Here is a 16192-nt window from a genome sequence, read left to right on the forward strand (position 1 = left end):
ACCCTCCTAACAAGACAGCCTTGGTCTTCAGACGCTCAGGTGCTACACTTACCTGAGTGTGTAAGGCGTGAGGCTGCAGGTAGTAGAAAGAATGCACGTTTTAGAGACCCAAAATACCCATGTCAGGGCCACTGCACTGCCACTAACCACCTATGGGACCTTGCGGTAACTAACTCCTACCTTCTTTGAGCCTGAATCCTTATCAATTGAATGGGGTCGATGTGCCTGCCGTGAGGTCCATCATTAGGATGAAATGGTAACGTTTATAAAGTAATGAGTACAGTGCCTGGCATGTAGTTTTGTTCAAAGACGATCAGAGTGCTTCCTTCAAGAGCAGAGAGTTAATATCTTTTTCTTAAAAATCACACCAAACTCACACAATATTGGGTGCAATCTTTATGCAACATCTGTAGTATGCTAGTATCTGAAAATAAGTGTAGCAATATTAAACAAACAAATCTGCCTAGAAACCTACTATAACTGCCCATTTTAAACATTTATATATTCAGTCATCCAGAAGCATTTAAATAGTTTTAGCTATCACCCAATTAAGAATAGAAAAATTCACAGCCTTACAAATGAAGTTATTTATGCTATTTTGTCATAGCCTACAAGAAAATGAATTATGCATAAATTTATTAACATTATGAAAACTTGTCCAAACCTATAACACTTTTTTTGCATAATTTAATTTCCTATTCCAAATGCAATTTAAACATACAGTTTCCATTTAATTATTGCATTAACTGCAACCAGAGTTGGGTTTTTTTTCTTTCCTTTTCTTTAATGATTCTTCCTCACAAGGCCATAAACTTTCAGGCAGGAAAAATGGCTAATGTGATTATAGAAGAGATTCCAAAACCATCATGTGAGAAGAAACCAACGCCCAGGTCTCACATTCTAGTCTATTTGCAAACAAGTCTATTCGTCCCAAGATTCTAAAACTTTAAAAGCCTTGAATGAGAGGAGTAACCCTTCTAGCAAGCCTACTAGAATGTTCAGAGATGCTGTTGAACTTTCAAGGACTGAAATGAAACTTAAAGAATGAGAAACTCTGGATCTCAGCATAATGGTTTTTTACCACTCTCTGGGAAAACTCCTATTCACAAAGGGGTAAAACAAGGGAGAAGCAGATGCCCCATCCTGGAGTGTCTGGGGATTCATATAATTTTAAAAATCAGGGCTTCCCTGGTGGCACAGTGGTTAAGAGTCCGCCTGCCGATGCAGGGGACACGGGTTCGTGCCCCGGTCCGGGAAGATCCCACATGCCGCGGAGTGGCTAGGCCCGTGAGCCACAGCCGCTGGGCCTGCGGGTCCGGAGCCTGTGCTCCGCAACGGGAGAGGCCGCAACAGTGAGAGGCCCACGTACCGCAAAAAAAAAAATCAACTCTGTTGTTGAATATACAGGAAGTTCTGATTTACTACACCTCTATTAGGGACACTCAAAAGGGCGATTTGGGAGCATCAAGAAAGACTAGTTGATTCCAATAACTATATGAGGCATGGCTTTGGTAATTGACACTCATGCAATCAAATATTGATTAATGACTAACTGCCAGGCACTTGGTGAGTAAGAACTAAATTAAACTGAGTAAAAAGGAAGAACTGTTTTGTAATTTGAAGACGGGAAAGAATTTAAATGCTTTTCTTTTTAAAAAAGAAAACATGTCGTATAGCACAGGGAACTCTACTCAATATTCTGTAATAACCTAAATGGGAAAAGAATCTGAAAAAGAATAGACATATGTATATGTATAACTGAATCACTTTGCTGTACACCTGAAACTAATACAACATTATAAATCATCTATACTGCAATATAAAATAAAAATTAGAAAAAGAAAATATTGATTCATCTAAAAAAATGAAATAGATATATAATAAACACAAAGATATAAATAAATTATATAATATAAATTATATATACTCATTTGTATAGTTAATTATATAAATTATAGATAATATGTAAGTAAGTTATAGAGAAAGGGAAGGGCAAAGGAATGGAGAGATGGGTTTTCCTTTCTTTTCTGAGACTTCTGCATGTGACTCATAACCTGGATACATGGATAGTCATTGCTATTTGTGGGGCACAGGGAATAGGGGAGTTCTGCCATCTCATAAGAGCTATGATAGTTGATAAGACAATATTACTAAGTACCTCTTGTGTGCTTAATACTCATAACCCCAAGTATTTACCAAATGTATAGGTAGGTATTATTATCACTATTTTACAGATAAAGGAATTAACTTTCTCAAGTTTACCCAGGTCTGATTTTTCTGCTACACTGAACCTTCCTAATACCCAAGACACTAGAAACAGCTATTATACAGAATGGTTCCCTAAAAAAGCGACCTGGAAGTAATAGATGATGACTTTTTCCCAAAGTGGAAGAAATCAAGAAGCAGCCAAATTTTACAGCGTGTCCCATGTGAAAACTAGACCCCATGTGACACTTCAACCACTGTCCTGCCTTTGCCACACACACATACCAAAATATCTGATAGGAATAGAAAACCTCTGGCCCAAACAAACAAAAAACTAAAAAGAGCCCTTTGGTCACCCCTCACTCTACTGAAACTGGGATTTTTTCAGTAATTCCCTAGGCTCTTTCCAACAAGATCCAATCAACTCAGGTTTCTTTCATTACCAAGGAAGACTCATTTTCAGCCCCCATGAACATGTGTCAAAGACATATGGGCCATAAAGCATCAAGTTTAAAATAATTTTGTGAGGGATTTGCCACACACAGCAGCCTTCACAGTGTGTGTATTTCAGCGATGCACCCAGGAGACCTTCTGAGCAAGGGACCAGACCCAGACTTAGGCTGGCATTTCTCTCACTGTGCATCTAGTGATAGGAAGTGTGAGAAACCCTTTTATCCAAATTGGACCCCGTTTTCCAAAAGGCAAAATGGAATTTGGGAAGCATTTGGAATTGACCTTGCTTCACCGTGACTTTGATCATGCCGTTTTCTTACCAAAACCTTAGCAATTACAATATTTGAACCTGTAAATTACTGATCACAAGATACATCAGCCACATGGTAATAAGGACAACTAAAGACAATTTAACGTCGTCTTTGGCTCTTTCAAATACGTCCCTGATTTTACATCTCTTCCACTAGAGGGTGCTTGGATTCCGTGTGGTGAGACCTCGCAGCTAGAGAACAGCCTCCCGCCGGTGGGTTAATTTTTCAAACTTAATAGGACTTCAGAGGATTCCTTTTGTTTTCAAGGCTAGTATCACAAGGTAAAATTATTCTTAATGTGCTCATCTCTGTGACTCCCCAGTCTGAACAGGGGTAACTTCTGGCATTCCCTGGCTGTTTTGAAAGGGTCTGGTGGACCCCCCGGAACCCCCCAGCCCTGTTACCCACACTCCCTACCACAAGGGTGGGGCCTCGCGGACACATCACCCCTGCACAGCAGGGTCCTCTATGCAAACTATGGCAGCTTTCTCTCTCTCTCTCCTTTTTTGTTTGAAGTTCTATCAGGCCCCCACTCACACTCTCCTTCATGCTGCAATACAGCTATTCCTAGAAGGCGGTGTGGAGAAATGATTTCCTAAAAATCCAGTTGTGTCCCCTTTGATTTGCATCACGGGTTCAGAGATGCCTTCCCTTTGATTGGACAGTAGTTCCGAAAGTCTTAAGCCTGCTCGCCTATAGTCCCATTCACTCACAGCCCCACTCAGTGCCAAGCGGTTAACGATCTTAAAAACACGTACATTCTCCAGGGAACCAATTAACTAAAGGAAAGGAGCAAACTGATCCTTCTCTTAAAAACCAAGTTTGTGCTTTTGGAACGCTTGACATAGAATATCCCCTCTGTGCGGCTCACAGCACTCACTCACTCATCCACTAGACGGGTTTCCTGAGAACCTACTGTGTGCCCGGCGGTTTACTCCCCTTGGCTAAATATAACCTCCTAAAGGAGGCCCACCCTGGCCACCCAAAGGATACTGTGCCCTCTCTCACTTTCTCTTTCCATATCCTCACGCATTTCTCTTCAGGCTTATCCCTGATTAATATCACACGTGTATTTGTTTGTCTTTTTCCTCCTCCAGAATAGCAGCTTCATACATTTACAGTTTTCTCTGGAATCTCTGTCTCCCCTTCCCCACAAGCGCTAAAACAGTGTTCGGGACATAATATGGACTCAATAAACAGTTATTAGATGAACGGGTCAATCAGTGACAGCAATTACAATACGCTCCAAGAAGAAATAGGATAGATGTCCATCTGCTCTGCTGCCTCCTGTCCAAGTCACCTGCATCACTCACCTGGATGCCAGCCGTCCCACTGCCTCCTGCTTCTGTTCTTGCCCCGCCCCCCTTCTCTGTAGACAACACAGCCATAATGATCCCTTAAAACTGCAAATCAGGGCTTCCCTGGTGGCGCAGTGGTTGAGAGTCCGCCTGCCGATGCAGGGGACACGGGTTCGTGCCCTGGTCCGGAAGGATCCCACATGCCGCGGAGTGGCTGGGCCCGTGAGCCATGGCCACTGAGCCTGCGCGTCCGGAGCCTCTGCTCCGCAGCGGGAGAGGCCACAATGGTGAGAGGCCCGCGTACCGCAAAAAAAACAAAAACAAAAACAAAACCCTGCAAATCAAATGATACCACTCTCTACTTGTATCCCTCAAACGGTGTCCTGGTAAGGAATAAAATCCAAACTCCATGCATGGCCTACACGATCGGGCCCTGCCCGCCCCTCCAATTTAATCGCAGACCACTCCAGCCTTCTTTCTGCCCCACTCCTTTATGCCAAGCTTTTTACCAAGGGCCCTTGTGACTGTTTCTCCTGCACCCACCTTGTGTGACTGGCTCCTTTACATACATTGGCACATTAAGGTGCCAATCTCAGAGAATCTTATATCAATTAGTGTCCTAATTAGTGCCCACATTTTATTGTCCTCATAGCACTTATCACCATCTGAAATTGTTTATATATTTGTTTATTATTTATTTATTTTTGGCTGTGTCGGGTCTTAGTTGCAGCTCACAGGATCTTCGTTGAGGCACGCGGGATCTTTTGTTGCGGCGCGTGAGCTCTTTGTTGCAGCCTGCGGGCTTCTCTCTTGTTGTGGCATGCGGGTTTTCTCTTCTCTAGTTATGGCGCCCAGGCCCCAGGGCACGTGGGCTCTGTAGTTTGCGGCACACGGGCTCTAGTTGAGGCGTGCGAGCTCAGTAGTTGTGGCGCGCCGGCTTGGTTGACCCGCGGCATGCGGGATCCTACCTCCCCGAACAGGGATCGAACCCACATCCCCTGCATTGGAAGGCGGATTCTTTACCACTGAACCACCAGGGAAGTCCCTATATTTGTTTAGAGATTGACAGTCTGTCTACCCCATTCTTCCACCCTCCCTACTCCCACACAGATACAGGCACTAGAACAAAAGTTCCTTGAGGTCTGAAACCTTGTCTGTCTGTTCATTAATCTATGCCAGTTGCTTGGAGCAATTCCTGGCACTCAGTAAGTGCTCACTAAACACACGTTGGATGGATGGCTGGATGAGCAGATGAATGGATGGATGAATCTACAGAATGCTTAGGGAGCATGCATTGTGGAAAGAGAGGTACACTCTGCTATCAATGTCTTTTTCTAAGTCATAGCATGGCAATATAATTTTGAGTCTTTGCTGTGTATGAGATGGAAATTCATCTCAAAATATAACTTGGAGTCTTAAAAGGCCACTTCCTCAAAGAGGTCTTTTCCTGACACACATATCTAAGTTCTCCTTTTACCTTCTTTCATATTGTTCTATACTTTTCCTTCATTTTAGTCACACTTTGTAATTACATATTGCTTTGTGGCATCGCCTACGTAACCCTTGTCTCCCTGAGTAGGCCAGGGCTAAGAGAGAGTGTTGTGTCTTTTTGCACAATACCATCTCCCTGGTGCTTAGTTCCATACCAGACACACAGAAGACTTCACCAATCATCATTAGATGACCCAGTATTCACAGCACAGGTCCAAACAAGCGAGCAAGAAAGAGGCATGTATGTGCCTCCTGTGTATGAATTTTAAAACGGGAAACACATTACACATTTTTAATAAAAACTCAGACATTCTAAATTTCAGAAGAGTAAGCACCTAATCCTGAAGTTCAGTAATTGTGGATGTAAAGAGCTGAGTCCTGATCTTGGTTCTGACATGAACTTTCCCTATGACCTAGGTCAGTTACTCAACTACACTTGGTCTCTGTTTAACCATCACCTTTCCAGCTGTACTGTGAGAGTTAATGAGCTCACATGTGCATGGGACGTGGAAGCGATTCCACTCCAAAGTCCTGAAGAAGAGCAAGAGGACAGAATTTCCAAACCCTAACTTCCTGGTTTTTATTTAGCTTTATTGTGGCTAAAATATATTTTTCAGTTACTAGAATTCTCTCTCTCCCCTTGCTCTCCACACACATGAAGTTTTGGGTTCTCTGTGGTTCTCGCTGCTCTGTCTGTCTGTCTGTCTGTCTCTCTCTCTCTCTCGGCACCTACTCCCCCATCCTCTCACTCAACAGCATGAAGAACCCTGCTCCCTGCCAGGCTGTGCTGGGTGCGAGGAAAGAACACCACCATGACACGTCTCTGCTCTTCGACTATGACCATCATGTGGATGAACTTGCAAATCAACATCTGATGTCCTCAGCCTCTGCCATTTACAACTGCTAGCTGAACATTTTTCACCTAGATTCCGTGATGACACAACTCAATGCATTGGAAAGTAAGCAGGTCACTCTTTCCTCTAGTTGCCCCCTTCTTAGCCATAGTACCACCATTTTCTCTGGCATCCAAGCTCAGAAACTTGCAGTTATCTTTGGCTCCAACTGCTCCATTAATCCCCTGTATCCAATCACCTAGCAAGTCCTTTGTTTCTTCATGAGCAAAAATCACCTACTGCTGCTCCCTCACCACCTACCTGGTCTAGGCTCTTACCACGTTACGCCAAGGTTATGGAAGTTGCTTTGTAATTGACACCTCATCGATGGCCTCTCACCATATTAAGGTTTTCTCCACATAAAAGATCTGGCCTTTCTAGACTGGACTTGGATCAACATTCTCACTTCTCTGAAGCCTTCATGAGCTTCCCTTAACTCAAGGCTAAAGACTAAACTCTACATTCTGACATTCGAGGTCATCTAAAACTGCCACCAGGGCTTCCCTGGTGGCGCAGTGGTTGAGAGTCTGCCTGCCGATGCAGGGGACATGGGTTCGCGCCCTGGTCCGGGAGGATCCCACATGCCGCAGAGCGCTGGGCCTGTGAGCCGTGGCCGCTGAGCCTGCGTGTCCGGAGCCTGTGCTCCACAACAGGAGAGGCCACAGCAGTGAGAGGCCTGCATACCACAAAAAAAAAAAAAAAAAAAAAAAAAACCTGCCACCACCTACCAAGTGAGCATGTCAGCCTCCACGCCAGGAGGGGCCTCTGTTCCAGCTGGCGGGAGGGACTCATTGTCCCCCTGGGGTCAGAAATATTAGCTCCCTCCAAGCGGGCCATCCAGACTCAATCCTTCCCCTCCGTTTACTCAATGGAGCCTTTGGAGATGCTACTTCTACTATCTGTGTTTCCTTTTCTCTTTTTTTTTTTTTTGCAGTACGCGGGCCTCTCCCACTGCGGAACACAGGCTCCGGACGCACAGGCTCAGCGGCCATGGCTCACTGGCCCAGCCGCTCCGCGGCACGTGGGATCTTCCCAGACCAGGGCACGAACCCGTGTCCCCTGCATCGGCAGGCGGACTCTCAACCACTGCGCCACCAGGGAAGCCCTCCTTTTCTCATTTTTAAATGCAATAACAACAGTACCTGGCTCATGGGGTTGGGGTTAAATAAATCACATCTGTAAAGCCCTTGGCATGGTGTTGAACCCTCGAGTGTTCACTAAATATCAGCCAAAATTATTGTTTCTCCATGCGCTCATCTCTGCTCCTTTCTCCACACTGTCCTTTCTATCTCCCCTTTCCTCTCACTAACCTTCACCCGAATCTTAAACAGTCCTCAGAGGCACAGCTCAAATTCAACTTCCTCCATGTACTTTGGCCGAATGCACATTGATTCCTTCTGTCTCATTCCTTCTGTATACCTATCTCAGCACATTTTTTATATTTAGCTTTAGCTTGTTAGTTACCTTTTCAAACTATTTTCTCTATTTCAATTAGACTGTAAGTTTCTTGAGAGCAAGAGCTTTGTCATAAATAGTACAATAGTTACAGCGAATGAGTGGGTATGTCTGTTGTTTGTTATACTGAGATCAGCACTATTTCTTCACACAAAATTATTTTTCTTTTTCAAGAATTTCACATGGTATTACAGAAAGGGGGGAGGGGAAGAAATATCTAAATCATCATTAGGAGACAGTATCATTGCCCAGCAGCCACTTGTTTTACAGAACACCAGCATAAGCGTTTTGCTTATTTCATTCAGAAGGGGGAAATGCCAGATCACTTCTGACCACTACAGGTCAGGAAGTTCAACCAAAAGAGTAGAAAGAGAAGTTTCAGCCAAGAAGACCTGTCAAAGCAATTCTCCAGCATGACATGAAACCCACCTCCATGAGGGGGTACAGACAAAAAATACAAATAGGTTAAGAAGTTACCTACTAAATACTTGTCACAGTTCCCATATAATAGGTATTTAGTAGACATTTGCTGAATTAACAAATGAATGAATGATGGATGGAAAAGATTCTGATAAGGAGATAAATATTTGGAATGATTCTCAATCTTTTAAAGGAACATAACTGAGGATTACTATTCTGTTACAAAAACTTTCTTTTCAGTCTTGGTCAGTGACAGAAAACAAGACTGGGCAGACCACTGGTGTGACGTAATACAGCATTTCTTCTCATTTGTGTATCACTGCCTAGATTTCAACCATGGTATAAATTTTATCAGGTCTGTATATTAGGAAAAAGATATTTTGAAATCCATATTTTTAAAATGTTAGCTCTCCTTTAGAAACTTAGTTGTAACATTAATGTTCTAGTGTTGTTTCACATGATTGCTTATATACCACAAGGTGGCTAAGTTTCATTTCTTCGAATTTAATTGAAACCCAAAGGACAGTCTCTGTGTATCATACAGAAATATAGAACATTAATGAGTAAAGTATCTGATACTTACACTCCCTTTAGACTTTCTGGATCCTACAATAGGAGGTAGCGAAGAGGCTTTCTGACTGCGGAAACAAATTGCAATTTAGAAATCTGAGCATTATTCACAAATAATATATAAGGCAAGATAATCGTCATCTCAATTTGTCATCCTGACATGGAACTCAACTACTTACTGACATCGGTATTTCACAAAAAGTCCCATAGACTTTCCCAATTTCACAAAGACCACCATAACATTTCCAAATTCCATTCCAAAAGACCTTTAGTGTTTTCTTGTATAGTATTTTTTAATATAAATTTATTTATTTTTTAAATTTATTTTTGGCTGTGTTGGGTCTTTGTTGCTGCGCACGGGCTTTCTCTAGTTGCAGTGATCAGGGGCTACTCTTCGTTGCCGTGCGCGGGCCTCTCATTGTGGTGGCTTCTCTTGTTGCGGAGCACCGGCTCTAAGGGCACGCAGGCTTCAGTAGTTGTGACACGTGGGCTCAGTAATCGTGGCTCGCGGGCTCTAGAGTGCAGACTCAGTAGTTGTGGTACATGGGCTTAGTTGCTCCAAGGCATGTGGGATCTTCCCGGACCAGGGCTCAAACCCACGTCCCCTGTCTTGGCAGGCGGATTCTTAACCACTGCGCCACCAGGCAAGTCCCTCTTGTATAGTATTTTAATTGATGCTTACAAATAAATTTAGTACTGTCTTAAGTTTTTTCATAGCATTTTAAATCAGATCTCTAAATTTTCTATTTGCATTTCAAAAAATCATTTCCCAAGCCGAGCGATGATTTTGCCAGATGGCATTTAAAACTATAAATTTCCATAGTTTTTATCATGTCTATAATGTCTGCCTCTGATAGAAGCATAGAATAGTAAAACACTGGCATGTCTATTCAGGGAGTTTCTAAACCAGTCATTCTGACCAAAAAGTAAAAAATTCTCTTCAGCTCTAAGAGTAAGTTATTTCCCAGATGTTTCTATTATAGGAAAAGATCCATCTTAAAACCCAACCCATCGTGAAACCTAACCCTCTCTGAAAATAAGGAGGCCACAGAGATAAAGGTAAATCTTACTAATCTGTCTGAGAAAGGCCACCATGAGCTAGTTTTCTCACTGCCATCAAGTACAAGCTCTTACTGCAGTGTGTACTGCAACGCCCAGCAGCCTAACCCAGTATTGTTTAGCAAAGGTTGTGAAGGATTTGATTTCATGGATGGGTAAGGATGGTTAGCAGTAACTCTGCCTGCATACTTCAAACACCACCCCTGAAATTCCATTTCATCTATTCCTTATGAAACCCTTGGCTAGCCTCTCCATCAAGCTACACAGATTGCAAATTAATGGAGAACAAATTGGTGACATTCTGCTCTATCTCGGCCACAAATCACCCACCCTAGCAGAGGACAACTACAAAAAGTCAGTTTTCTAGCACAGTGGACACAGAAAAGCAGCAGAGATGGATTGCAGCGCAACATGAGCAAGCCAAACGGTCCCTGCATCCAGGGCTGGGGCTCTTCATGAAAATGCATGCCTCGGCGTACATCCACTGGGCTGAAATAAGGCATTCTTCACAAATATATGACATCTCATAGAGGAAAATGGTCCACTGTGCACTGTGTGTAGTTAATAGTGTAATCTTTAAAATTCTGCATGTAATAATTACACACCCAGCCATTCTACTTATTTGTACAAAAGGAACTATATCATTTTTATATTTTACTGTTTTTATTTTTTTAAGTAGAAAATATTCATTTTTAATGACCTTTAGAAGTTTCTCTACGCACCACCTGAAAAGTTATTCCGTCTAGCTAACCAGTTAAGATGCTATTAAAACTTCTAATAACGTATGCTGTTTAGAAGCTTACTGCCCTCTATCTTTTTCACAAAAATAAGTCTTCATTATAAATTCGTAAGTGAATGGTAAAACAATACTATATAGTCTATCATGGATTCCTCAAAATTATATTTTCATGCAATAGTTCTCAATCTCCAATCATGGCAAAATAAACACCGATCAATTTATTTCATACATGCTTTCCATTTTAACTGATAAACAAGATTCTATAAAATAGACCAGTGGTCAGCATAAGACTCAATGCTATTTCAAGTGATAATTAAAATGTGAGAAGTGAATGAGGATGCAAACTTACCCATAAGACCTTCTCATCGTTGACTTGTCAAAAAGTAATTCACTGTAAGGCAATTTCTTAAACTTATCTCTGCCGACAGCCACGTAAAACTGCCCATTCTCCAACTCTGCCCCACTCTCAATCAGTTTTCCTTCTAAAGTATAAAGTCTGCCAAAATATGAATGCCAGCGATTAAAATTTTAACAAGCATTGCAAGAACTGCTTAAAATCACAGAGTCAATTAAAAACTCTGTTCTTAAGTTGGCTCATTCGTTACTAGGTTAATTACTGAATTATAAATGCTTCAAAGTCATTAGACTCAGCTAAATGCCATTGCTGTAATGCAGATGCAGTTACTCTCTAGCTGTACAGTGTTTCATCCCAAGAAACCTGACAATCTAACATAATGATCCCCTATTGCTGCCCTATTTAGATTTTAGAGGGAAAGAATTAACTTGTAGAGAACGTTGTGCTTTAAATGAAGCTCGCCTTCCACTGAAGTTTGATTCTTCTACTTATATTCTGTGAGCACCTTTAAAATTCATTTTCTTAATGCATTGGTCAGGTTGACAAGCCACTTACTGCATTCCATGCAAGAGCAGCCCTCAGCCAAAACTTTACATCCAAGCACACAGAACTGGGTCAGAAAACAAGAGGTGAGAGGGCAGTCGGTAAAAGAACCCATTGCTAGTATTAATGATGCAGAACTGCATAGCGTTCATGCTTCCTTTCTTTTTTCTTTTGCCTTCCCTCATCTTCCCAGAATCAAGGGATTTCACAAGAACTTCCCTTTACTGTAAAACTGCTGCCGCAAACTACAATATGTTACTTATTAAAAGAACAGTGATAACTCTGCTAGACGATTTAAAGTGTCCACAGAACTTGTTTAAAGAACAAGAAAAAACAGACTATTAGAAAACTACACCACAAAGACAAGGCATGTCTTTGAAGGTGGTAAACAAAAGAGTTAGTAACTGGAAGAGTTTTAAGATAATAACGTCTAAGATTCTCAGACTTCTTATATTATATAATTAAGGGCAGTGATAGTTGCCATTGACCTGTCTACTTGTTTACTGATTATGTAAATGGCCATATCATATGGAGTCAAGAAGTAAAACAAAAACAGCCACCAAACCCCCTAAAATGTGTTAGTACTGAGTTGGTATAAAGATGCTAAAGTCTTTCTTTGTAATGTAATTCTATCCCTCAAAGTCTAAATACCAACACTTAACCCAGATATCTGGATTTCCTACCTTGACCTACACCAGGGTTGCTGAACATTATTGACATTCTGGACCTGATAATTGTAGGAGAGGTGGGGAGGCTGTCCTGGAAATTGTAAGAAGTCAACAGCACCTTTGGCCTCTACCTACTAGATGGCAGATGGTAGCTGCCCCTATTCCCTATGGCTCCGGACACTGCAAGCATCCCCTAGTGGCAAAATTGCCCTGGTTGAGAACAACTGGCCTAGATCCAGTTATTCTTCTTCTTTCATTTTCCTTCAAAATAGGAAGATCTGAATCAGTAGTTAACTTTTTTTTTTTTTTTTTTGCGGTACGCGGGCCTCTCACTGTTGTGGCCTCTCCCGTTGCGGAGCACAGGCTCCGGACGCGCAGGCTCAGAGGCCATGGCTCACGGGCCCAGCTGCTCCGCCGCATGTGGGATCTTCCCGGACCGGGGCACGAATCCGTGTCCCCTGCATCGGCAGGCGGACTCTCAACCACTGCGCCACCAGGGAAGTCCAGTAGTTAACTTTTATAGCTAGAAATTAAAAGGCAGCCAAGCTGTGACTCTGGAAACAGCCAAAATTTGACTGGTTTCCTCAACAGGTAGGTAAAAGATACTGAATAAATTCTAGCCTGTGATTTGAGCCTTCTTTTATATGACTCTTGTTGACCTGCTTTCTTACTTTGCTACAAAGCACAAGAATCATAAACAAGGAGTTGAACCAATTTGTGTGGGATGCTTTTGATATATATACTGATGCACAGGGAGGGTCCAACCCTTCCTGCTCTGTTCCGTTAAGGGAGGGTAGGCGTGTCCCAAGTGAGCAGCAACCAAATCTCATTCATGTCTGGCATTACAGTAAGAATTAAGCCTCTCCAAGTATTCAGGTGCTCAGAGGACATATAACTATATTCTCATTTCTGTATTTGTTCTGGAATGTATTTTATTTCTATGTATCCATTTGTTCATATCAATATATGTATGAACAGGTGTATCTGGGCATGCAATTGTGTGTATGTATCTTTGTGGTGGTTCATATTATTTATGGAGTGGGTTTACATCTATGTATGTGTCAAAAGACAAAACTATATATCTTTTAAAAAATATCAGTGTATAACTGTTGAGATCTGCCTTTACGCCTGATGCCAAAATGAAGTCCAAAATGATCAAAGGTTTAAATGAAATTTAAAAGTTGAAAGACTGAAACATGGGAGAATATTTTTATAATCTCAGAGTGAAGAAGATCTAAGCTAATCATAGAACCTAATGATCATAATGAAAGATTGAAAATTTGACTGCATCAAAATTCATCATATCTGTGTGCAAAAAGAAACATAAAGAGTTATAAAAATACAAATTGGAAACATATTTAAACATATTTAAATATGAAAACATATTTAAAACTCATATATGAGAAAGGGCTAATTTCTGTCATATATAAAGAGTCCCTATAAATCAATAAAATAAATGTGCAAAGGCCATGAGAGATATATATTCATATTCATATGTAATAAATATGTTCATTCATATATAATGGGACATAAATGTATGGCATTTATTTACAGACTAGCTTGGTAGTTAACAGCACAGGCTCTGGAGCAGACTACCTACTAGGTTTGAATTCCAGCCCTTCTACTCATTACCTGAATAATCTTGGGCAAGTAAATTTCCCCCTCTATGTCTCATGTTTCATGTCTATTAAAAGAGAATAATAGAACTAGTCACCTCATAGGGTTGATGAGTTAATTAAGTTAAAAATGTAAAACACTTGGAATAATGACACACACAAGAAATGATCAGTGGTGGTGGTGTTGTAGTATATTAAATAAATAAAATTCAAGAAACAATGAAATACTATTACCAAGACAAAATGTTTGTTAGTTTTATAGTATAGATGAGAGCATGAAAAACAGGCCCTCTCATGCACTTTTGGTAAATTAGTACAGACTCTTTGGAAGACAGTTGGCAGTATCTATCAAAATTTAACAGCATTCACCACTTGATACAGCAATTCAACTTCTACACTTTCATCTCTTAATAAACTCTGCTTAGATACAAAAATATGTACTGTAATAGCAAAAGGCTGAAAATGACCGAAATTTCCATCAAGAGGAGACTGTTAAATAGATTAAGGTACACCCATAAAATGGAATATTTTGTAATCGTTAAACACAGTAAGATAGACCTATTTGTGCTGATAAGAAAACTGTCCAAGATTTTTTGTTACAGGGAAAAAAAGCAAGGTGTATTTACATATTTATTCATGTGTGTGTGTGTTCCCATTTGTGTTTCTATGAATTCCAGTTTCCATCCTGCAATGATGCAGAAAAGTACTGGAAAGAAAGACTGGGGAACCTGAGGTGGGAGAAATAGTTTTTATTTATATTCTTGTCCTATTTGAATTTTTTACCGCATGTGAAGTATTACACTTTCAATTAAAACAATTATATTTAAAATCACAATGGTTGTGAAACTATATATACTAATATATGTAAATATGCATACATTAATCTGTACCCACATTTAACTGAAAAACGTACAACCATCTGAGAGCTTATTTTACCCTATATGTCTATAGTGTTCTCTACCAGGGGAGTATGTTAGAGAGACTGGGTGAGGATAATATCCAAGAATAACTACCAGAAAACTCTTCATTGGATTTCAAACATTTGTGTGTCACATATTATATATAATCTCTGTACATGTCTATATTATTTGTAACCTTCCCACCTATGAGATAATAAATAAGTGAGCCTCCGTCAAGGTACAGTTTCATAGGCTTCACAACTTAAAAGCCATGATTTTAATCTTCACTTAAATATTAGAACTTGAGAAAAATGTTTTTGATTTCTCAGGTTTAGGCAACCCCACTTAATTATCCTCTCTAACTTGCCTCCTTCCTAAACACACTAATACCTCCTGATGTCTGAGTTTTTTACCTGAGGCAAATAATTTGGACCATCAGATAATTATAAATATCTCCTAAAGAAAAGGACAGTTATTTAAGAGTCAAGAAGCTGGCTCACTCAAAAAAAAGTCCTTCTCAAATAAAGCAATGCTGATGCTTGCCTATTCGCTGTAAATCAAAAGAAAAAATAGTTAGTATTTGTTGATGTGCTCTATGTGCCAAAGAATATAAACAGTTAGTATTTGTTGAGAAGTTACTATGTGCCAAGTACTGTTCCAAGCTCTTTATATGGATTAACTCCTTCCTAAAACAACTCTACAAGGTATGAACGATTATATACCCATTTTACAGATAGAGAAACTGAGGCATATAGAGCCTAACTGGTGAGCTGAAATTCAAATCTAGGGACCAGTGACTCCAGAGCCTCTTGGGAATTTCCTCAGCAATTCTGAAACCCATCCACTTGCAAGATTACTTTGACATACCTGTGGACAGCCCCACTCCTCAGAGTTATTTTTTCCGTGACCATTTGTAGTACATGATCCCACTGATTCAAGGCTTTTCTAGGGATGAGGAGTCTAGAAGCTGGGTTTATAAGGTCTCCATTTGCAATCAAGCTGGGAAAAAAGAAAAGCCAGTGAGCCAAACCGTTGGACACAGTTATGCCTTTAAAACTACAAAATAAATCCCAACCCAAAAGGAAACCACCACATCAATTTTAAGTCAAAATGTAAAGGGCTCCAACTTACAAGATAGCGCAGGGTTCCAGAAGCGGTTTTCTAAAGCGAGCTGACACGTTGATCCTGCTGTGGATTACTGGTTTTACCTTCAAAAG

At 40.8% G+C, this 16192-nt stretch overlaps 1 protein-coding gene across 1 annotated transcript in view; it reads right to left on the minus strand.

Moving 5' to 3' along the window:
* The window catches only part of DCDC2 (doublecortin domain containing 2), a 155860-nt gene that overhangs the window by 91431 nt on the left and 48237 nt on the right, over positions 1-16192 (minus strand). Inside the window, exons 3-6 of the mRNA XM_067752114.1 lie at positions 16107-16183; positions 15843-15974; positions 11244-11390; positions 9110-9164 (exon numbers count right to left, since the gene is read on the minus strand). Of these exons, the coding sequence (XP_067608215.1) occupies positions 9110-9164; positions 11244-11390; positions 15843-15974; positions 16107-16183 (411 nt within the window). The remainder of the gene's footprint in view (positions 1-9109; positions 9165-11243; positions 11391-15842; positions 15975-16106; positions 16184-16192) is intronic.

The sequence above is a fragment of the Pseudorca crassidens genome, chromosome 10, assembly GCF_039906515.1.
Source record: "Pseudorca crassidens isolate mPseCra1 chromosome 10, mPseCra1.hap1, whole genome shotgun sequence".
NCBI lineage: Eukaryota > Metazoa > Chordata > Mammalia > Artiodactyla > Delphinidae > Pseudorca > Pseudorca crassidens.